At 38.4% G+C, this 24031-nt stretch overlaps 2 protein-coding genes across 3 annotated transcripts; one reads left to right on the top strand and one right to left on the bottom strand.

The window, feature by feature from the left end:
* Positions 1-1435: 1435 nt before the first annotated feature.
* mak (male germ cell-associated kinase) lies at positions 1436-19798 on the top strand. Its single transcript, XM_036560639.1, has 16 exons — positions 1436-1528; positions 3919-4208; positions 7474-7528; positions 7709-7830; positions 9037-9119; positions 10365-10497; positions 10868-11039; positions 11230-11397; positions 11627-11875; positions 12630-12808; positions 12915-13057; positions 15366-15488; positions 16000-16074; positions 17447-17566; positions 18277-18372; positions 19411-19798. Exons 2-16 carry the CDS (start codon positions 4108-4110, stop codon positions 19569-19571), a joined length of 1980 nt encoding a protein of 659 aa, XP_036416532.1. The 5' UTR covers positions 1436-1528; positions 3919-4107; the 3' UTR covers positions 19572-19798.
* A 1296-nt stretch (positions 19799-21094) lies between these two features.
* Positions 21095-23933, bottom strand: tmem14ca (transmembrane protein 14Ca). Of its 2 annotated transcripts, none has more exons than XM_036560638.1 (5): positions 23857-23933; positions 23338-23422; positions 22366-22467; positions 21545-21632; positions 21095-21278 (listed from the first exon to the last, which is right to left on the bottom strand). In XM_036560638.1, the coding sequence occupies exons 2-5, from the start codon at positions 23411-23413 to the stop codon at positions 21218-21220; spliced, it is 327 nt and encodes a 108-aa protein (XP_036416531.1). In that variant the 5' UTR covers positions 23414-23422; positions 23857-23933; the 3' UTR covers positions 21095-21217. The 2 variants fall into 2 exon arrangements, with proteins under 2 accessions (XP_036416531.1, XP_036416530.1); XM_036560637.1 differs by lacking the exon at positions 23857-23933 and adding an exon at positions 23522-23766.
* Positions 23934-24031: the final 98 nt, after the last annotated feature.

Below are 24031 nucleotides of genomic sequence, written 5' to 3'. Positions count from 1 at the left end.
GAACATTATGTTGTAAACAAAAATAAAATGGGGTAATTTGGCAATGTAAACATATACAACATATACAACAGAGGACTAAGACATTAACAAATAAGAAAGAAAATACATGTAAGAAGAGAAAAGAGGCTGTGTTGTGTTTTAGCTTAGTTTAATTCAGTAAGTAAGAGCATTTCACATCAAACCACTCTGGAAGCTTTTGTTCACATCTTACCATTTTTATGCAGTGCATTTTGAAGGTTAAATGATGTACATTAACCATCATTAGTAGCCTAGATACTGCATTGTGGCCTTTCTGTGTTTAATATGATCCACATTCTTAGCTTATTTCTTTTTTGTGCTATCCTATGAAATCTTATTTGTTTGGCAAAGCCGATGATAGCAGTCATTCCTGTTTAAGGCGTAAGGATTCTCATAAGAGCAGAAAGCTAGGTCTCAGTAGGCCTACTGCTAAACCTGGATCCCTGAGTTAGTTGTACAACTTAAGTCAAAATATGGAATTTCCATTGGAAAAGACATACTAGCTCTCATTTGGTCCCCTTCTACCAGCTTATCGCCAGCCAATTTGGTTCATTAGAATGAGCGGCCAACCAAACAGCAGTTCCCTAGCGTTTTGTGCAGTGATAACGCCACCTCTTGGTGATACTGTGATCAGATTGTTTGCTCTGATCCGTTTTATTTTATTTTATTTTATTTATTTATTTTTTTATTTTTTGCTTAATTATTTGCTTATTAATTTTATTAACATTATAGACTAGGGACAAATTAGGGACTTGCTCAGGTAAAGTACAATGTACTTTTTAAAACCCATTAATGGTGGAGAGATGTATGTTCGGCGTTATAAGGCAAAGTAGTCCCCAATAAAACTTGTTTCCAGACTTACCATTATTTTACCATCATTAGCATTACATATAAAGACTCAGAATACATGTGTAAGTTAGGTTCACTGGTGATTTTGGATAGTAAACAATATATAGAAAAAAATTAAAATATGGCTATATAGACATCGTGACCCCTGGTTCCTGTCATCACCACCGTAAAGAAATTCGAGTCTGTATAAATTATCCACTTCACACCAAAATACTCTGAATGACTTTACGTCTAAACCATTTAATAATGTATTTTTTTATTCGGCGGGGTTCCATTTTAAACTGAAGTTACTCACTTGAGAAAAAAATAGATGTCTAATTTAGGCAAGAACATTTTACAAGGCAATGTAATAGGGTAAAATACAAGTACTAACGTCTCGTATTTCTGTTCCTCCTCTGTTATATTTCTATTTAACTTTAGCCCGGTTTGCATGTGGCGACTCAGCGTCACGATAACGACCATTTGCCTCTTCGGACAACAAACCCCACAAACCCACGCGCGTCCTTCTGTGCCGTGGTGATTGGTGCGCTGCAGTAGAGTCTCCGTTGCCTAGGAGAAGATGTTACACGCCTTATCGAGCCAGAGCTTAACTTTATCTTCCACACAACTCTACTATCTTCAGGTCCAGACAACGGAAAAGGGTGGTTCGCTGTGCAAACTGGTGAGTTTCACAAAAAGGGGGGACAGGGGATGAAGCGCAGATAAGTGAAACAATATTTTGAACAAGTGAACTAACGTTAACCTAGCTGTCGCAGCTATAGCTGTCACAGAGACTCCTAATGCGATTAGCAATTCATCGTTAGCTTAGCTTGCTACCACGGCTTGGTATTTTAATTAAACACCTTCAAACAAAGGGAAACGCGTCACTGTTACTTATTTATCATTGCCTGACTTTTAATACAGCCATACACCAGCGAAGCAAGATTAAAGTGCCATGGATTTGTAGCTTAGCTAATTAATATGGTTTATATATACCACTTTATTGACTTGCAGCATTGATCACGTCTTAACTTAATTGGTATTGGATGTGAAAGAAGGTTTATAACATAGTACCAGCAAGCGTCACATGTAAGGTTACTGTAACGTCTGTAAGCTTTCTAACATGGACTCTGCCTGCGCACTGTTTGCGTCTGTGTCCATGTGATGATTCACACGGCTACTGTAGAGCATGTGTCTGTGAGTTTGCTTGTTCACCGACCTTGAGAAGCCTGTTAATGCCCCCCCCCCATGCATCTTTCTAATTCCTTCTAAACCCCTTTTCAGCTGATTACTCTACGCCAAAGCTCAGTCAGTGGAGGGTAACTAGCACTTACATGTAGACAAAGGATGTCTTGCAATCTCTGTCTTTTGAAATAGAAGTAGTTTATATTGTAGAAGAATATATTTGAGAACTTAAATGTTGTTGTACCCAATACTGCTTAGTTGTGTCATTATGTACACTGAGGGTTGCAATGTAAGACAGTGTAGTCTAAATCAGTGTTTCTCAACCCTGTTCCTAGAGGCCCACTACCCTGCGTTTTTTTATGTTCCCTGCTCTCAACACACCTGATCCAGCTTGTTAAGAGCCCATTATTGAGGTAAAGTGGGTGTATTAAACCAGAAAAAGCATTAAAAGTTCAGGACTGTGGGTTTTCAGGACCAAGCTTGAGAAGCACTGGTCTAAATAGCTCAATGCTTTTAATGAATTAGGGCAGTTTGTTTGGCCCCGATTATTAAAGAGAGTGTAATGTCTAAGCTACTTCTTAGAGTTCAAAGGTATAGGCCAGTGTTTTCCGTGTCCTGGGGTAGCCCTGCACTTGACATTTTAGTGTTTTCCTGCTTCAGGAAGTGCTTACTTAACCTCATAAATGACTTAATAATGAGTCGGGAGTGGGAAGAACATGTGGGAAAACATGCATGGCATGGTTATTTGAGGACCAGTACTGGGAGACACTAGTGCAGGCTACCTGTAGTGGCCTAGGCCTGTGGTCAGATTTGGTTATGATTTCGATTCATGAGTGCACACTTGAACACTTGTAGTGGCTCAACCACGTGTTTTTCAAAGCAATGTACAGTACAGGCCTATTATTGTCCATTATAGAGAGTAGTGATGTAATATCTAGGGCTCAGAGTTTCCTTAGTGTTGAACTCCCCAGCACTTTGTTCTGCCTTGAAATCCACTTGACAGGAAGTCAGGGAGATTGAGTGTGATTCAGGGCCCAAAAGCATTACGCTAATGTAAGATCCTATTTATTTTCTCAGTGTGTGCTTAATCGCCTGGCCTGGCTTAATCATTTTCCCCTTGGGATGTGGCTCTGTACCTGGAGAGCAAAACACAGGAGAGGATGATGATGTCATGGGGAAAATTACAGCATTGCATATGGGCATCACACTGAATGTGCAGCAGGAGAAGCTTTGTCCTCCAGTCACTTGTTCTTTCTAGATATTTCAGAGGTTCCTTGCCCCTCATTTCAGTAGCATGCCCCCAACTTTCTGTGCAGGAGAGCCCACAGCCTTTCACATTAGTAATCCTCCTGGCTCTCTGATACAGGAAACTGTGCTTGCCATGCAGCCGCTTAACAGCCAAAATAAGGAAGACGCTTTGGACAGATGCACTTTAGTTTGGACTGTTGGATTGGATTTGTGATTGTTTGCTATGATTTTAGGTTTGATTTGTGATTGTTTGCTATGATTTTATGAAATGCAAAAATATTTTCTGGTAAGTGTGATCATGTTAAATGTAAGCAATATACTTAATATTTCTTATTATGTTGTCAGATTGTTGTAAGATCAACCTGTAAATGTCTAGAAATAATGAATAATATAGTATCACACAACATTTAATACATTGCATTACACTTCAGATGCTTTCACTTGCTAAGAAATCATTTCTTGAAGTGCACTACATTAAATAGTGTGTAAAGAAATCAAACTTACTTAAAAATAAACCAGAAACATCTGTAAAAACATACAGCTGTTACTGTTGTTTTAACATGTGTCACTGTAAGAAAGTCAAAAATAATAATAAAGAAAGTATGATGACTGACTTTGTTTTTCTTCTGTTTGCTTTAGAATTGATTGCAGACAGAGGGATGGCCTGTGCAACACAGTGGACATCACATCACACAAGCTTCTAGAGGTGTGCTATGACAGTGTGCACAGCTGTGTGCGAGTGAGCTGCATTGCTAGGCTGGCGAGGCAGGAGGTTAGCTGTACTCTGTTTCATCTGAGAGGTGGAGGGAGCTGCATGATTCTGCGAGGATGAACCGCTACACCACTCTGAAGCAGCTGGGGGACGGCACCTACGGCAGCGTGCTGATGGGCAAGAGCAATGAGTCTGGGGAGCTGGTGGCCATCAAAAGGTACAAAGAAAGATTTTGCAGGCTCTAGTAATGTGTACCCCTTAGGCTGTGGTGTTTTCATGTTTTCTCTGCTGTTAGATATATTGTCAGATTATCAGGTAATTCCTGAGGCCTATCAAGTCAGGTGTTCCAGAGCGGAAAACCACAGACGTGTAGTATGTGGGGTTCTCAAGCACTAGGATTGAGAACTGCTGATGTAAAATTGAGCCAGAATGGTAGTAAATTATCAGCTACATTATCATCAAATTAGGCCAAAAACATATATTGTTGCTAAGCCTTTTTGTGTTTTACATTGTGTGAAGGTTTCCTGATGAATAGAACAATAGAAATGGTCTGTAAGTTCTTGTTATTAATAATATCTTATTAATAATCTATCATAATATATCTATAATAATATCTGGTTATATTAAAATACAGCACCGTGCAAAGGTCAGAGACTGCCTTCATTTATTTAATTTCCAGAGTTATTCATTTTTCATGAGATATTACTGTGTTTGGTATTACTTGTGTCCCTTACAGATTTCTTGGAAAAATTAAAGAAAGTCTGAAAATAACAGAAACCATGATAAAGGCTTGACAGTAAGTAAGGATGGACACACTAAATACTAAAAAAATATGGATTCCTACTAAGATCTTGCGGCTTTTGTATAATTTTCTTTTAAATGTATGTTTTCTTCATTTTTTTCCAAAATAATTTTTGGCCATTTTGATTGGACATAAAATAAATTAAGAGTGGCTTTTGCACAGTGCTGTACATTAAAGTTACCATTTGTTACAGTATATTGTGTTTGTAATTTCATGGGTTACTCTTCATTGATTGCAAAGAATAGACAAATGCCTATCATTGGGTATCAATCTCATTTTGCCCTGGAGGTCTCAAGAGAATGTCAGCATGAGTAGGTGAGTTGTTATTAAGATAGAGATGGCCCCCTCAGAAAGTGTGTCAAGCCCACAGGGCTGGGGAATCTCCACTCCATACACAAACATTCCACTGACCTAAATAGTCACTTTGTCCACCCTGATCAACACACCACTGCATGGTCTACACTGTAGCACTGAGAGGATCATAACAAACCCCGTTTGCTCATGGGCTGATCTCAGCACGGGCTGCTCTTTCAGCAGGGGCAAGTAAGCTGAATTATGAATGGCCCAGCGAGATGCTGTTGTAGCTGCTCAGGAATGGATGGTTACCATGCAAAGCGATACTCCAGTGACGGTGAAAGGAGTGAAAGTGCATAGGCTTGTGTTGCCTCGGTGTCCCATCAACAAACGTGCAATATCGGCCCATCGTGCCTTGGGTTACATAATTCTTCATGCACTTGCAAGCAGGCTCAGATCCCTGCCTGGATTAGTTTTCACGTGCTACCCTGCTCGCCAACTGTTGTGCTGGGGACATACTGTACATAGCAACACTGCATTATAATGGAGCAGAGACCTTTTTAGTGCTTCTAGTGAAACTGGTTCTAGCCTACAATGTTGATTAGCTTCTCCCAGTTGCTTATTTGAAAAATACTTGGTCTTGGCTCATTTTATTCTCTGTTCTGTCACTATCTGCATATTATTAAGTGTATTTTGACATGTTGAATTTTAAAAAAGAGCAAAAATTGAATAAAACCATCAAAATTTACACAAAAGTTTCTACACCTTTTCACTTTAGGTGGATAATTATTTTGGCTGATAGAAAAAAATGCGATAGAGTATGATGGAAACACATTTGTGTAATACATAATGTAAATGATAGTAGGAAGTTTTTTCCCCTTGTAGAGACCTGATGGAAACTCACATATCTAATTTTCATACATTTGCTGCGACATTTTAGTTATTCACTTGAATTTAACTTCAAAATATGTTTTCAATGTAATTTTTGTCCAGTTCTTTTTTGCGTTAGTGCTAAGTAGAGTAAAAGATCAGCAGAGATGAATCGAGAGCTCCATTTAGTGAACTCACCTAGGGTCACCTGCACTCTTAAAAATAAAGGGTTTCTAGATGATTTGGACTAACCTAGGAAAAACCTGTAATTAGTATAGGTCATAAACATTATATGGAGTTATGTAGAACTTAAAAACAGCTCTTCACACTCTCATATGTCATTTACATAAATGATTCTTTAATAAACATCCACTAATATCTTTGTTATGGGACCAAAAGGTGGTTCTTCTATGGCATTACCAAAGAAACCTCTTTGGCATCTTCTTGCCAAAGAATGTAATTGAGTGATTGGATTTGAGTTGACTTGGATGGGAAATGTGACTAACTATGGTCCTTACCACCAGTTAATCTTTGCAAGTGAAGTTGTTTATGGTTGCCAGTGTTGAAAAGGGGTGAAAAGTGATGTTCTGTGCTCTACAGTCAAACCACAGTCAGAGCAGTAGATGAAAAAACACATTTCCTTTATCGCAAATGGTCCTCCAGACTTCTATAGACATAGGCTTTTTCAACACTATGGGCCTTACATCTGGAAAACACCGCATTCAAGCCCTAAGAACATCATTTCAGATATAATGCAAAGCACAGGAAGTGTCATCATTTAAATGTAGATTATGATTTTATGTCAAGATCTGATGTATGTATATAACTGCAGAACAGTTTTGCTATGATTTTGGTAAAGTTTTGGGACAGTGAACAGAAACTGGTATCCATATGGAACACTTACATCTCTTGATATTCAATCTAATTGAACTTTGCTTATTCCAAGCAGTGTGTGCTTGGATGTAGGGCTGAATGATTTAGGGAGAAAACTAATTGCATTTTTTCTGATCAGTATTGTAATTTAAATTGCATTTTCTTGAATTAAGCTCCAGTTCTGTTTTTTTTGACCCAGAAGACCAGTATATTGTCACTGTCGTAAAAAAAACGCAATTATCTAGATTTTTTTGTGTTCATTGTGACAATATGCACTTTTTTCTGGCTTGATGTCTTGAACACTGAACGGGTGGCTCGTGAGCTCTGTGTTGTTGGGTTAAATCTCACACTGTAAACTTGTTAAGGCACCTTGTTGATAATGTAGGCCATAATTAAATTTGTAGCCCTTGTGATTAGAAAATTGCACTCTTTCAAATTCAGTATAAAAGTGAATATGAAAATGATCATTTAGATAGAAAAAAATATCTTTCAGCACTACTGGGATACTTAATGAAATAACTTGACCTATTCTAAATAATCTGTGCTATTCTCTAAACAGCAGGCTGTGGTCTTTTGTTGCTAATGAAACCTTGGAGACTGAATTCGAGCCATTGTTTGTAACCTCCTCTAATATTTTTCACAGAATGAAGAGGAAGTTCTACTCCTGGGAAGAGTGCATGAACCTGAGAGAGGTGAAGGTAAGAGCTGCTGCTAGGACATGAGAGTCAACTACGGGACTGCAAACTACAGGCAGCACACCTTGGTTATGAAGTTTGGGTTATGGAGTCCTTATTCGTAGCTTATTTTTCTGATGTACGTTTATCTGCTGTGAGTCTATGGCACATTTCAACTGAAACATGGCATTTGTGTGTTTTCAGTCACTAAAGAAGCTGAACCATGCCAACGTGGTGAAGCTGAAGGAAGTCATCAGAGAAAATGATCACTTGTACTTTGTCTTTGAGTACATGAAAGAGAATCTCTACCAGCTGATGAAAGACAGGTATGAGGTACTTTAGCACATTTTTGACTGAACTAAACTCCACATGACCTGTTTGTTTGACTCCGCGAGTACAGAAAACAGACATTTATGTTATAGACTACAGCTTGCTGTTGGAATTCAGTTCTTAGCAATACTCTTAAAATCCTGTCAGCACATTCCAGCACACTGACAGCTATTAATCAATATCAGTTTCTGAGAGTATTTCTTCATTTTAATCAACCTACTGCTGTTTAATATGTACAGATGGGTGACAAATTAAAGGAAAACCAACAAAGGTGTTGTCCTATCATGAGCCGCCATAACAGCTTTGTTGCGCATTCTAGAAATCTATGCCAAAATCCCTCATAGATGTTCAATCAGGTGGAGATCTTGTGACTGACATAATTTTTATACTCAAACCATTCAATGAAAGCTTGTGCCCTGTGGATGGGTCATTGTCATCGTGGAAGAGACCACTCACATCAGTTTCATCATAAGATAAGGGGGATCAGTCAGAATAACTGTATTGATTTGCAGTGACTTCTCCCTCTAAGGAGACAGGTATACCCAAACCATCCCAGCAAACTACCCCCCCACAGCATAATACTGTTTCTATACTCACTTACTGAGGATTCCATTAATTTATCACCCCTCTGTTTTTCGCTCTTTAATAGACTTTAGGTTGTAAAATTAAAGTTGTGACTGTGTAATGCATTTGAGACTCTGTATACACTATCCCTCCTAGAAATAATCATTTGACGGTTATGTTGGTTCTCTTGTCTCCAGAAACAAGTTGTTTCCTGAATCAGTCGTCAGGAACATAACCTTTCAGATATTGCAGGGACTATCATTTATTCATAAGCATGGTATGTTAACTGTCTGAGGGCTGTGATATTCATGTTTAACAAACTAGAACAGCTGAATGGGAGCCAAGTATCAGCCCGTGCTGATCGAATATGCTGTCAAAGTGTTTGGCATGCTCCCACGATGTCTCAGCTGTTCTCATCATCATTTTAGTGACAGGATGTGCGAGTGTCTGAGGTGCACCATTAACACTGGACTGAATTTAAAAAGCTTACACTGAGAGCTAAACTCATTTTCTAACACCACATACTCTCTCGCACAACCTATGGGTGAAATGTTTTGGGGATTCTCTTTCTGTCCTTATTCTCTGCTTCTCTTTCTCTTTTCTCTTCTCCTTTTGTGCATGAAAATCTCTCTTATCAGGGAAAATAAGATGTTCACTGAAAATGAAATAAGGAACATCATGTTTCAAGTGCTCTCTGGTTTGGCATTTGTGCACAAGCATGGTAAGATTCTTATCTGTTTGTTCTGTCCTGTATGTTTTCCCCCAAAACTTTCTGTCTTATGTAGGAGTTATTTTTACTACTTCTGCTGATTCAAAGCACTTGTGGAATATTGTCAAATACTTGGCAAATAAGCCCAAATAACGGGCTAATAACCATTCTTGGCAGAATGTGAACAAAAAAAATCAGTTAATCTAAATTATGTACCTGTTGTGCACGCTTGATGGCCACTTTATTAGAAACACCTGTCTCGCAGGTCCACCTTACTGTACAGTTAGAAATGACAAATCGTCCATTTGTGTTGGCAATCCTGTAGCCCATCATCAGTGAACAGCTTCTGAGCCCCAGCTTCTGACACCCATTCCTTTTTTTGTGAACTATGTATATTCATTTAAGGTGCAGTTGACTCTGGGAGACAATAAATAATGTAGTGTAGTAATAATGCAATGTAGTAAGGGTATAGATAGTGCACTAATAATTACTTGTACTGCTACTAACAATGACAGCAAAAACAACAGTATATAGTAATATATAGTAGTTGGAACAAAGCTGTTTATCTGCGCAGCAAGCATTTATTTGTGCAGAAAAAATTAAGAAGTAACCTTACTACCGTAAGTAGTGATTTTATGTATGTCATTGTGCTTGTTAAACCATTTGTTCTTGTTACTTTTGCTGTGTTTAATTTTAAAAATCAATTTGCTTAGATACTATTACCTCAGTTTGCCTGCTGAGGTAAACTTTTGCACATTACTGTTCTGTAGATTTTTCGACAGTACTGTAAGTTCTCGGACATAGTCAGTAATACTCATTTCTATTTTTGGGTGGTGGACCACCTAACATACTAGCATGCCATCTCCATGCCAAGTCCTGTGTGATCACCAATGACCAATGATGAATGGGTTAGCAGCTCTCTTTTTGTATGACAACAGATGGGCTAGAGTGTGCAATTATATGCATCTGTGGATAGGTAGACCTCATAAAGTGAGCTCCTATTCAACGAGTAGTAGAAAAGAATTTCTACTTTTGGATTTTAAGAATTCCAATAAAAAAAAATCCATGAGGGATGAAATACTGGCTTTGAATCAGTGGGCATTACATGTTTGGCTTTGAAAGCTCTGGTTTGTGACCTTCACTGTAGTGGGTAGCTTACGTTTCTTAGTCATGCTATTAGCTACTTAGTTTACTGTGACTGTTACATGACTGTATCATGTTTACCAGCATTATTTGTGAATCTGTCTGCTTCTGTAGGGTTTTTCCATCGAGACATGAAGCCGGAGAATCTGCTGTGTATGGGTCCTGAGCTGGTGAAAATAGCAGACTTTGGTCTGGCCAGAGAGATCCGCTCTCGGCCTCCCTACACGGACTATGTCTCTACACGATGGTGAGAGACTTTCTTCTCCAGGGGACAGAAAACTGGCCAAACAGCATTCACAACGTAGCTTTATATTCTCTGCTTTTATACATGTAAACAGTGATATCAAGAAAAGATTTGCATGCCTCTACAGACTACAGAATGTTTTAATACAGTCTGTTCGACAGCAATAACAGCTTTATTCTAGTACACAGAAAATGTGTGATAAAAAAATCTGCCAGTTAAGGGACTACTGATTTTTTTCAAAATGTATTGATGAATTTGAGCATCTCTATTGTTTGGTACTGATGTAACTACACTGTAACTACACTCTTCTGGTGTCACCAGAATGATAAGCCTATTAGAAGTATTTTGTCACATTTACAACTCCTATGTGCAGGTATCGAGCTCCAGAGGTCCTCCTGAGGTCATCCATGTACAGTTCGCCAATTGACATTTGGGCAGTGGGCTGCATCATGGCAGAGCTCTACACCTTACGACCTCTTTTCCCTGGCAACAGCGAAGTTGATGAGATCTTCAAAATCTGCCAGGTTCTTGGTACAGTTAAGAAGGTAGATAAACTAAACATTACTAAATCAAAATCGAATGTGAAGAGAGATGGAAGTGTTGCTTTAGTAGTATTAAATAGATAAATTGTATATCCAGTAGTAAATCTGTCTATCCTAATTTTCATTGTCATTGTTCATTGTTATCTCCTTATTATGGTCAAGTTTTCTCATTTTATTTCCTCTGGACTTGCAGACGGACTGGCCGGAGGGTTATCAGCTGGCAGCAGCAATGAACTTCCGCTTCCCTCAGTGTGTGCCCACGGCTCTTAAGACCCTCATCCCCAATGCCAGCAATGAGGCTTTGACCTTAATGAAAGACCTTTTGCAGTGGGACCCGAAGAAAAGGCCGACAGCTGTGCAGGTTTGCTGGCTCATGCGCTGTGGCTTGTTTCAGGGCGCTGCATGGTGTTTAATATTTGATCAAACATTTTTTAGGCTGCTAAGTTGATTAACTTAGGCTGAAATAAAACAGGTAAAAAACAGGAATTCAAACTTTTGTTCTTTTTATTAGTAAACTTTCTTCAACACCTGACTGAGTCTTACCTTACTTGTTACTATGCTTCACAAGAGTTCTGTCTATACTGTTTCAGGCGCTGAGGTACCCCTACTTCCAAGTGGGCCAAGTGCTGGGCCCTCGGACACAGACTCCCGACCTCCGCAAGCCACAGGTGAAATCAACGCAGCCCAGTGAGCCTAAACCTGAGCTGCAGTCAGCCTCGGAGCCAGTCCTACGCTCTCAGGCCAAGACCCAAGGCAGGAGCTTCCATCAGCCACTCCAGCAGATTCCACTGCCTCAGGCAGACCGCCAAGCTGAGCCTCTGCCACTTAATACACAAAAGGTGACGGATTCTAAACAGAATAATCAGGAATACCTTATTTCTGATAGCTTAGACATAACCTCAGTAGGGCAGTGAGTATACAGTTGTATGCAAAAGTTTGGATACCCCCTGGTTTTGTTGATTTAGTGAAAATATGTTAACACTTCCTCTATAAGGAACACTAGTAAATATGACATTTTTCTGCAAATTTTACTGCACAAGAGTTTAACATTGGAAAAGAAAAAATAAAACAGAAAATGTGCAGTAAGTTTTGCACAGGCTGTAGTTAAGCTTTTCTTCCCAATATGCTATATTTAGCAAATAAACAGTAATTGTACATTAAAATGTGCAGACGTGTGTTCTCTGTATGTGTACTTATTTTCACTTAGAAAATCAACACGACATGTAATTTGAGGGGTGTTCAAACTTTTGCATACGAATGTATATGTAAGATAACACCCACCTTTGTCCATATCATGAACCTTTGTCCATTCTGTCCTATAAAACACTCTGATAATTTGTTCTTTTTTAGTTAATTAAGAGCTATCTACTACCCTGTTCATCAACTTTTAACTCTATTATTATTCTTATGAATCTATAAAATGTATCCCAGGGCCTCCATAGAGCGCTTCCTTGAGTTCCTTACAGTTAATCAGTTAATCAGTTTGCAGAATTATTTTTTTTTTCTGTAGAGCCTTAAGATGTATTTAAAGATTTATCTCTGAGTGAGAATTTTTTTGTAGCCCAGTATCAAAATGTGCTTTTATTTCTGAAGAGGTCAGTGGGAAATGAGAATAGCCTGTCTGGGCTGAAGAGTGGGCGGAGGCGCTGGGGGCAGACCAAGCCCTCGGACAGCTGGGACGAATCAGATCGCTCAGACACTGCTGCATCCACCTCCAAGAAACCCAGCATGGGCATAGAAGAGGACAAAACAAGCAAGGAGTGTATTTCTCAGTAAGATGGTTCTACTGGTTTTAGATGTTCTCAACAGAACTTTATTAAAATATCATTTGTGTATCTACCCATTTTCTACCCATTTTTTTTCTTTTTTCTGTTTTAGGCCAAAGGAACAAAAACCTCTTTACACTTTTAGCACTGTGACAAAACTACCAAGCAACATCAAAATGAACCAGCCAGACTCCAATCTTCAGAGCACCTCCTCAGCCAGACAGCATTACCTGCGCCAGTCAAGATACCTGCCTGGCAAGTCTGCTTGATTTTTGTGTCAAATTTAAAAGTTTTTTATTTAGTGGAAATAAAGACTGGCAGATCGAGTAAAACTGTTTACTATGACTGCTGTCTTGTGATTGCATTGTATGTTCAGTTAAAATGAATTTGCTTAGAGACTAACAAGGTCTATTTAACTACTCCTTTTATTGTACACTAAGTTGCCAGTTTATTAGGCTCCCACCTTTACATTTCCCACTTTTACATTCTAAATGTCGCACATTACATGACTGCGGCACGTGGTATAAAATCAGGCAGACAAGCATTTCTAGTGTAAGTTAGTGTTAGCGACTTTTCACATAGCATGATAAGTGTGGTAGGTGAGCTGCTTCCAAACAATGAAAACAGCATGTGGCTGTGAGTCAAACAAGAATGGTGAGAATTTTGTGTAGAAAAATTGTGTAGGCAAATCACATCTAAATTTAAGACTGGTGTGGTGTTTTCTTAGCATTCACCACTTATTGTACACTGCAAAAAAATTATGTTTGGCAAGTGAAATCATCTTAAATCTAGTGCATATGTAACTAATGCTTACCATTTTGAGATTGCTGTAAGAATATTATAGGATTATTTAGCTTATTTCTAGACGTTTTTGCTTGTAGATGTCTGTTTTATCTAGTGTACTTTTTGTTTTATTGGCAGCTATATTTTCTTGACCTCGTCAAGGTCTCTTTCTGTCCCCTCTCGTCTGTTAGCTGTGTGTTTTTGTGTTCTTCAACACAGTTCCTTGACTGGGGAGATTGGGGTCATTTTCCCCTACCTTATACACAAGACTGCAAGGTAGAATAAGTATAAGTACTTATACTAGAGAGACCTAAAAAAAAGACTACACACAGGTAGAAACATGTTTATTGCAGAAAATGACACCGGTCTCGCCACGGAACTTACCAATTCTGACAATATTAAGGAGGAGACTGGGAAACAGAAACAATAACAATAACAAGAGCATGTGATTAGGAAATGGGAGGGGGCAGAGATGAGATGGGGAGAACACGGAGGTCCAAAATCAAACCCAAAAGGATGGAATGGGAGCTGGGCTGTAGATGGGGCCAGAATAGGAAACAGAGGAAGGACCAAATACAACAACAAGAAGAGCACATAGCTAGGATATGTCTTTAACAGAAATAAGCATTTTATCTGCATAATGTCCTGAAACAAGCAAACGTATTTGCCAATAGAATAAGACAATTTAGTAGATAAAATGATAGAAAACAAGTAAACAGCATCTAGAACTAAGTTTAATGAGTTACACCAATCTAATAACGAGAAATATTACATATATTGAATAGATTTAAGATGTTTTCACTTTCCAAGATATAATTTTTTTGCAGTGTACATTGTCTTGAGTGGGCTACAACAGCTGAAGATCTTGTTTTATCTTGTAAGCAAAGAACGAGAAGCAACAAAAACTGAACTGTTGAGGAGTAGACGAATCCAGGTTCCTGCATCATATTGACGGAAGAATCAAAAAGCTACATGAGTCTATGGAGCCATGCTGTTTAGTGTTAGCAGTACAGGTCAGTTGTGACAGCATGGTGAAGTGGGGAATGTTTATTTGGCACACATCAGAGCCCCTGATACCCATGGCATATATGTTTAATGTGAGGTCATATATGTATGACATGGTGCGTATATGTATGGTTGCTGACCAAGTTCTTCCCTTCATAACTATAGTGTAGCTACACTTCCCACATGATAATGCGCCATGTCACAAGGCATATATCATCACCAAATGGTTCCAGGAATACAATAGCAAGTTTCCTCTATCATATCTATCATGGCCTCTATCATATGAAGGGTCTTTGGGATAAAGTACAAAGGGCTGTACACCGATTCCATTTGCACCAACTACATTATGCAGTCCTTTCCACATGGTACAGTGCAGCGAAAATCCATGCCCAGTCAAACTTGTGCTCTTCTAAAAGCCAAAGGAGGCTAAAAAAAAAAAAGCTAAATGCTACTAGAAGGTTATCTAATACAGGGGTTCACAATCCCAGTCCTGGTGACCCCATGCTCTGCACATTTTTGTGTTTTGTGTTTGTCCTACTCTACACACCTGACCCAGCCCACAAGGAGCTGGTTGATTAGTTAATGAGGGAAATCATATGTGCATGGTGTATGGCTGCCAGGACTGGGATTGGGAAACCCTAATCTAATAAACTGGCAACTCTGTGTTAATAATACTACATGCTACTCCATTATATTATTCCATGATCATGTAACTTATCATGTAATCTCTGTAATAATGTCCATCCAGTGTAATTAATACTCTCAACAATTTTAGGCTTGATAAGTAAGACCACGCCATCAGCTGGGGAAAAGGAGTCTCAGAGAGATAACATGTCAAACCACCCCAACAAACCACTTGCTCCTATTGGAGGAGCACCAGTTACCCGAGCCAGTCCAGGTAAGCTTACACACAACATGGGTAATGTGTTAGCCAGCAGCTGTCAGAAACCCAAGGCTGTGCACCTGTAGGTTGTAACTTGCACAGTAAAGAACTGGGCTTGACTGACTGCTGATTTTCAACACTTCTCAGGGACAACAGACTGTTTTAAATGCTAAGTGGTTCAACCATGGTAGCAACCAAGTTTTCCATTATTCATGGGCCATGTGAGCGACACTCAGTATAAAACCACAGTGCAGATTCTTGCTTTATTCAGAGGATCTGGCTAGTGTTGTGCTTGTATCAAATGACCCTCACATTGCTGTCCAGAGAGGCATCAGAGCCCAGACACAAGACGCCTAAACAGAATCCCAACACGTCCCTTCTCCTTCAGATTCTTCTCAGTTTCCTCGCACCGTTCACATGCTGCTGTGTGGATAGTGACACTTTACTTTTGAGTTGTGTTTCTTTTGCTGTAATATTTCCATCATTTCTCCTTGCATGCTTCCGTGGCCTTTCTCATTAACCACAGAAGCAGAAGAGAGTGGCCCTAAAGCCTCAGATAAGCCCAGAGAAAGGATACTAGAGAAAATTGAACAGCCCAAAGGTACACATAACATTGGTGTTCTGTTGTGGTGAACAAGCCATCATAAAGTTCTGCAGCTGGGCAGAGCAAATTGTACCTTGTGCATTAATTGACTTATACATGCTCTGCATTCCTTTGTAGCAACTGTTGTGAGGTTGGATAAGCTTTACAGAGCACTGGCTATCCTACTGAGCTGGACAGTGTTGTTGTAGTTAATTAAAAGTAAGCAGGTAATAACAACAAATTACCGTGCTAAAGTTAGCTTTATTGCATGACTAATCTATCTTAACAGTGTGATGCAATAAAGAAAAAAAAGAGTTGTGCACTACACATTCTCATTATGTTCTGTAAAGCTTGAATTTGTGGCCGCAGCACAGATAGAACATTCATCACCTGAGTATGATCTGGGTAAATTCAATTAGAGCCCCAAAGCAAATCTTTATAAAGCATAATTGCTTTGAGAACAGGGAGTAAAAGAAACTGTGGCCATGAAATCAGTAATCAAACATATATCAAAACACATACCATAAATCTGTCCACCCTTAATTTATTTTATTTCGAGTCAGAACAGCCATTCAGTACAAGTTACTAATTTTACAGCATCAGCAAAAAAGCAGAAAAGTATATTTAACAGTAAATTAGCCTCGTGAACTAAATATAATAGCAAACATTTCAGTATTTAATATATTCACACTTTGCCTTTATTACAGCTTCCATTCTTTTCAGGAGACTTCCTTTCAGTTTTTCAGAGAAATCTGAGGGATATTTTTTTGCTCCAGTTCAGTTCTAGAAGTTGGTTGCATTTTCTGCTTCTCAAGATCCAAGTAACTCCAATTACAAATTCAGTCTCATCAGTCCATAAAACCTTACTCCACATCTCAGATGTCTAGTTTTGTTCTAGTGTAAATTTTCTATTTTGTCTGTTTTCATTTTCTCAGCAGCAGTTCTTGACAGCTACACATGCTTTCAGTCCCATAGTATTGAGTTGTCTTCTTACAGTGGAAGCAAGGACAGAACCACCTGTGGATTTTTTCAGAGTGGAGCTTGATTTTCTCCTGTCTTTCAAAGATGAAATCTTCTGATAGTGCCGGTTTTGGGTGTTAAGAGTCCCTTTTACTATTCTTCTGAACTCCTGTTTTGGAAACTCCTGGTATTTCACTTTGGCTTGTCTCATATCTAATCTTTTCTGAATTATCTTCTGAGAAATTAATAACGTGTCCTTAATGGCCATTTTGCCTGGAAATTAAATAAATTAAGGTTGGGCTCTGACTTTTGCACAGTACTGTACATTCATAATTTTTCATTATTAAAGCATTTTCATTAGCTTCAATAAACTATTAATTGTGACAAGAGCCTACATACCGTACAATTGAAATATATATTTGGTATTCAGGAAACTTTATCAGCACCACATACAATCTCTCTGGAGGTTATATCCCATCTTTCCAGAAGAAGGAGGTTGGATCAGTCGGCCAGAGAATTCAGCTTGCACCAATTGGAAACCAGCATGCCCGTATGTATTAAGACTTACTAATCAAACTCTATACCTTTTTTATGTTCATTGTCTATTTCCGTTACATTCTTCTTGGTTATTCATCTCACTGGCCATCTCACTCACTCATTTCATGCTAAGCCTGATATTCACATCAAGACTGCTGACTACTTTAAGGCAACATTAAAAATAGTCTGTACACACTGCAAAAAATTATGTCTTGGTAAGTGAAATCTTAAAACTAGTCAATATATCTAATTTTTTCTTCCTTTTTGAGATTGTTGTCACCTCATTATAAGATTATTTCACTGTCAAGCATATTTCTTAATACAAGTAAAATGATGTGCCAAAATAGTGCAATCTCAAGATGAGAAATATTAGATATTTTGACCAGATTTAAGATTATTTCACTTGCCAAAATACCTTTTTTGCAGTACAGTTTAGTTTTGCAGTCTGAGAACTTGGCTATGACTCAAGAGGCAAGGAGTTCAATCCCATCTGGTGGCTTCTGTCCTTGAGCAAGGCACTTAACTCCAGGGTACTCCAGACGGACTATACCTGTAGTTGTACCTATACCTGTAGTAACGTTGCTTTGGACAAAAAGCAAAAAACGAAATAGGCCTTGTTGGTTACAGTGCCTCTTACTTGACTGTATCGGGCCTTTGTCTTTCCCCTGTTTCTTTCTCTTTCATTCTTCTTTTCCATGCTTTTCTATGTTTCCTTCCTCTTAGTCGATCTGTCCACCACTGCCGATTCTAAAACTGGCAAAACAAAACCTTCAAAGCCAAAACCTGCCGCTTCCTCTTCACTGAATGAGAGTACTGAAGGTAAAGCTTAAGGCCTTGCTCTTCATGTAGATGGAAAATGTCAACCAGTTCTAGTCCAAGTTATGACTGGAATTGTTTGTTATTTCCTTCAACAAACTTGCAAGTAGGGTTCAACCAGTAAAATCGGGCAATGTTTCTAATGATTGTTTGTTCTTAGGGAAGCTTTTACAAAGACTGCTATGCTTGTAGTCATCTAGGCCTGTCACAACTATTACATAAATGCCTTATAAATAATATTTAAAACGTAACAGGCACTAAGTTGGATTTTATGGAAAATTTTTTGGACCTCATTATACATCTTTACATATTAATGTAACAAGCAAGGAAGGTCCATCTCGATGTTTAGATCTCAAATGCAAAATCAACAATGTACTGATGAAGATTAGATGACAATAATAGATACAAACATACATACATCATCTAAACCGCTTATCCTTCTGGGTCACGGTTCATCGCAGGGCAGACAGACAGACATACACATTCACACACACACACCTAGGGGCAATTTTAGCATGTCCAATTGGCCTGACTGCATGTCTTTGGACTGTGGGAGGAAACCGGAGTACCCGGAGGAAACCCACGCAGACACGGGGAGAACAGGCAAACTCCACACAGAAATGACCGTGGTCACCCGGCCAGAAATCGAACCCAGGGCATTCTTGCTGTGAGGCGACAGCGCTACCCACTGCGCTACCGTGCCGCCCCTACAATAATAGATAATTCACTTAAATCCATGGAAGACTTCCTGTTGGAAAACAAGTTTTGACTAAGTTCTCTTTCGATACTCTTTCAGCACCCTTGCAAATGTCAGATTCACCCACCTGTCTTTAATGCGTTATATAATTTATTTGGCAGTTAATCAGCTAAAATGTAATGATTGTGACAGGCCCAGTGCAAAACTACATTGCCAATATTATTCGCTATTAAACTTAGTAGCTCCTTACAATTGGTATTGGTGACAAAATGTTCACATTGGTTGGGTACTGCCAGTGAGGCTTGTGTTCTTAAATGTGACTCATATTCTTATCTAATCTTTAGATTTCGATGGGTGGAAAAGGAGAGCAGAAAGATCCCAGTTCAAAGGATCAAGTTACTCAGCTTTGGGGAAGAACTCTGGAAACCCCCTTTCTCGCGCGGCTCCTGTCCAACCCGTCCATGGTCGAGTGGACTGGGCAGCAAAATATGGAAGTCATCGGTAGCGTGTGCTCAGATTAGCTCAAGTGGTACGGAGCAGGCCATCTGGACTGAAGTGGGGCCTTGCTGCAACTCTGCTAATTACGGAGTAAAAACCGATGCTATCGAGAAGCTGCTAAAAAATCACTCCAAGTTTCTTGTTTGGACATGTGGAATGTCTTCAGCCTGACACAATGATATCATCCCTGCAGTTTCATTATTAAAATGTGCTTTAATTATACAGGGGGCCTCTACTTGCTAACCTAACTGACTCCTTCATCTTCATCAATGGGTGTCTGTTAGTGTTCAGATTAGCAGTTTTATTAGGCGTTTTCTGGCCTAAAGCCCAATGTGCTGTGACAGTAGAATTTGTAGCCATGGAAGTTCAAAATGTTAACGTTTCTTGAGGTTAGGACCTAAACTGTTCACTTTTAAATAATAGTGTTTGAATGATTTTGTATTTAGCAATTTTTCCTTTTTTGCTACGTGACCTGGCTTTGTAGAAAATGGTTCACATTTTTGTATAACAGATCTTCAAAATGGAAATATGCTTTTGGATTCTTTACCCACTGAGTGAAAACAACTCTATTCACTGATGAAACTAAAAGGCTCATCTGATGCCTTGAAAATTAGGCACATTGATGATTACATTTCATTTTGAATGCCGGTACAGATTCCATGTCACTACTTCAGTTCAGAGTGTATGGATAATTCCTTAAAGGGGAATTGCAGAGGTTTTTCAAAATAAATTACATAATTAAAGTGCTAAGTTGTAAACAGTCACTCAAGAGTGGTGTGATGTGAAATATGCTGCCTGATGCCTCAGATATTTATGACAGTTTTCAGGTTTTTTTTTTTTTACCTAAAACTAATTTTTTATGTAAATTAATGGAAAAGAGGTACACATAGGACATCAAGGAAGGCAAAGTAGTACCCAAAGAAAACATATTTTTTGGTATTTACTGCTATTTTGCCATTATCAACATTACAAAAAATATAAAAGCATGTGCATGTTAACTGGTTGCTTTGGATAGCAAATAAAATAGCTGTATTTGGGTTGTGGATAGTGATCTTTGGTTCCCATTACCACCATTGTAAAGAAATCTGTGTCTGTAAGCATTCATGCAGTGCACTGTTTCACATCAAATCACTCTGAATGATTTTGTTTACAAATCAACAATTGAATTTATGCAGAAATGTTGAAAAATATGTGGAAATTCCCTTTAATGCCATTGAAATGCCACTGATCCAATGCAGACCCGACTATATTTTGTTTTATAGGAGTGCTCCCCGAATGACAACCCGTTTTCTGTATACTGGACCAATACTGTACCTAGATCTGTGTCATAACTGAATATATACTGTAGATAACCAAACTAATTGGGTTGTAGCTGCAAATCAATAAAAGTGATCGTTTTCTATATCTTTTTAAAGCATGGTGAATCCTGTGGTTTGAATGTGTAGAAGGTACAATGGAAATGCTGCAGTTGTGTCGCAAATGAAAATAGTACCTCCCGTAGTCATAGCTAAAAAGAAAAATCATGTTTGCTTAATTTTTATCATTTATTAAACATTTTATAAAAAATAAGATCCACAATCACAGTTGACTACTGAAAGACAGTGGTATAATATAACAATAAAGAAAGAATTTTCAGTGTTTTGTGGCATCAATTTATCCTGATTCTTGTGGCTTCTGTAGAACTCCAACACCAAGCTTCACCAACATCAGAATACTGGAAAAGAGATTAAATCAGTATGAATTAAAAAAGACTGCACACTTCCGATGTGATAATGGACTGGCATTATCAATCAATTTCTAATCCGTCAATATACATCAATAATAATTAATATCATTGTTAATATAACTGTTGTTGAAATAGTGTAAGAAAGCTTTGTGGAATTATAGCCAGCAAAGGGCAGCCAGCTGGCTCAGGAATAACCCAGAGTTTACTGAATGACCAGATGCAGAATCTCATTGTGAAGTATGATCAGTAGGTACCTTGCTCCAGCCACTATACCCGCAGGCATAATCTTCCGAGAGTTATAAAATCTCTTTCCCATGATAGCAGCCAGAGTTCCTGATGTAGCTGCCCAACAAAGATATAAATAGACAGTTAAAGTGTGTCAAATATATCGTCACTGTCCAAAAAACATGCATTTCCATTTTTGTAGATTTTTTTTATATCATTTGAACACGGTGTGAAAATTTCATGATGAAGGGATGGATAGAAATTCTCAAAAATTACTTGGAATAAAAACTCCAATGGATGGTTTATAAAGAGAGGTGTAACATTGTGACAACACATTGCACTGCAAAAATATGACAACATGCATAAAGTAGATAAGTGATACCAGCTGCATTCTATTAATTATGCCATCTAATGTAATTGCAATGTTTGAACAATAATCGTAATTAATTTAAACCACATCAGTATGGTCAGTGTCATGAGGCACACTCCCAGCTCCAGGCCTCTCACCACAACATGGATACATTCATAATTTTTCTTAATTCAGATATTGTTCAAAATATCATGAGAATATTGAATAGTGAACAGGTACAGCATAGCGAGTTGAATAGAAAAATGAGTTCAGTAAACCGTTACAGCCATATTTATGACTACTACAAAACTCTATTCTAATAATGCTCTTAATAATGGCCATTTTGAGTGTCTAATCTATTTGACAAAACTCAATCTGTTTGTGACAAGTATTCATGATTATTTACTGTGTGTCAAGGTATATAATCAGTAATATCACTTTGATTAAACATTAATATGCATCAAACTGTATAAATAAAGCAGTACATATGAAAGAACCAACCTAAAGATACCCAGATGTTTTTGGGGTCCTGTGATATCTGATAAGCACCAAAACCTGCTAGACCACCAAAGAGCAGCCCAGCTGCCAAGGAAGGGGCACTGCCTGCAGAAAAAGAGGTTACATATGATAATTAGAACTTAAGGGGAATTCCACCAATCTTTCAAAATTTCTATATAATTCAGTCATTGAGATGTAAACAAAGTCATTCAGAGTAGTTCAATGTTAAATAATTAATCGTAAAGAAACTTGCCATATTTCTCTACAATGGTGGTGACACGAACCAGGGGTCTACATCACAAAAACTGCTACTTTATTTAATATTCAAAATGACCTACACTTAAAACTGAAAAAAAAATGCAATTTTATTTACTGTCCTAAATTGTCTATTTTCTGACTTTTTTATAAGTGATGCTGATAAAAGGTAAAATAGTGCTAAATCTGGGAAATTTTTCTATGAGGCCTTTTCCTTACAACGCCCTACACTTACTCCTCCACCATGAATGGCTTTAAAATTATGTTTCAGGCCAAATCCTTACCCCAAAGCTTTAGTAAACCAACGTCTCAGACATCAGGTAGCATATTCGGAACCATATAAAGTAGTAAATTCCTGCTTTTAGGCATTAAACGCTTCAGATGTCTGGTTTCTATCACCACTACTGTGAACAATACAGACTTGGCAAGTTTCTCTAGAATGGAGAATTTCAAATCAAATCATTGTAAACACTTTTATTTACATCTTAACTGATTAATTATGCACAATGGTTTTGAACAATCGGTGGAATTCTCGTTTAAATACATCTGCTAAAACTGCGAAAAACTAATACCCAGCAACGCAGGTACTACTCTCTACACATCTCACACACTTCATCATGTTAAGTAAAAAAAGTGTACTAGGTTAGTCTGAGGGGTTACTTGAGTTGAAGTAATCGGCGACTGTAATGGCTGGTTTACTATTTTAGAATTGCACTTTACCTGCTTTGACATAACCCAACACTCCTCCTGACGCAACCAGGGCTGCGTACCCATATCCAGCCCAGTCAACTGCCATGACCAGGGCCTGGAAATACAATAATTAATGTCAATAAATCGATTAATCAATCAATACGATGGTAAACCTTGCCCCGCTCCTCGCGCTAATTAGCTAATAAACGCAGACCTGCTTGAAAAAGACAATAACAGCAGTGACAGCAGTAGCGTTCATGACTGTAAGGTCAGACAGCGACGTGGAGCCCTGACAGCCCGACCTTTTAAAAACTTGCATGAAATGCGAGCACAAGTTGTGCAGCAGATAAACCCGAGTGAGATAACGACTGTGTCAAAACTTCACTCGGCATAAGTAACGTTAGCCAGCTCACATGGCCGCGCTGCTTGCCTACATTTAAGGCTGAAAAAGTGCACCGACAACTTCTCTAAAAAAGTGCTCTAAATGCATAATTAAAAGAAACTGTGTTAATTTACAACAGTCACAGCAAATTATTTCAGTGTACTTACTTGAAATCAAGTGTAGCTGGTACTGGAGATGTCCTTGCACGTTATTTTAAAGCGACAAACTCAACAACCAATGAAATCTCATGTCCAATGACGTCTTTCACAGATGGCTGACGGGAAGTTGAGTTTTGTGAGGAAATCTTTTGTAACACTTTATAGTCTTCTATTGAAATGAGGA

Source organism: Colossoma macropomum, unplaced genomic scaffold (assembly GCF_904425465.1).
Source record: "Colossoma macropomum unplaced genomic scaffold, Colossoma_macropomum, whole genome shotgun sequence".
Classification (NCBI taxonomy): domain Eukaryota; kingdom Metazoa; phylum Chordata; class Actinopteri; order Characiformes; family Serrasalmidae; genus Colossoma; species Colossoma macropomum.
The sequence above is the reverse complement of the archived record's forward strand: the minus strand, read 5'-3'. Positions and strand labels throughout refer to the sequence as shown.

Bases quoted from the DNA above. Each gene is read 5' to 3' on its own strand.
- tmem14ca (XM_036560637.1), bottom strand. From the start codon at position 23,626: ATGCAAGTTTTTAAAAGGTCGGGCTGTCAGGGCTCCACGTCGCTGTCT. The intron at 21,633-22,365 runs GTTGGTTCTTTC...TTTGTTGGGCAG, and splicing joins AAACATCTGGGTATCTTTAG to CTACATCAGGAACTCTGGCT. The intron at 21,279-21,544 runs GTACCTACTGAT...TCTCTTTTCCAG, and splicing joins GGTATAGTGGCTGGAGCAAG to TATTCTGATGTTGGTGAAGC.
- mak (XM_036560639.1), top strand. From the start codon at position 4,108: ATGAACCGCTACACCACTCTGAAGCAGCTGGGGGACGGCACCTACGGC. The intron at 4,209-7,473 runs GTACAAAGAAAG...TATTTTTCACAG, and splicing joins GAGCTGGTGGCCATCAAAAG to AATGAAGAGGAAGTTCTACT. The intron at 10,498-10,867 runs GTGAGAGACTTT...TCCTATGTGCAG, and splicing joins GACTATGTCTCTACACGATG to GTATCGAGCTCCAGAGGTCC.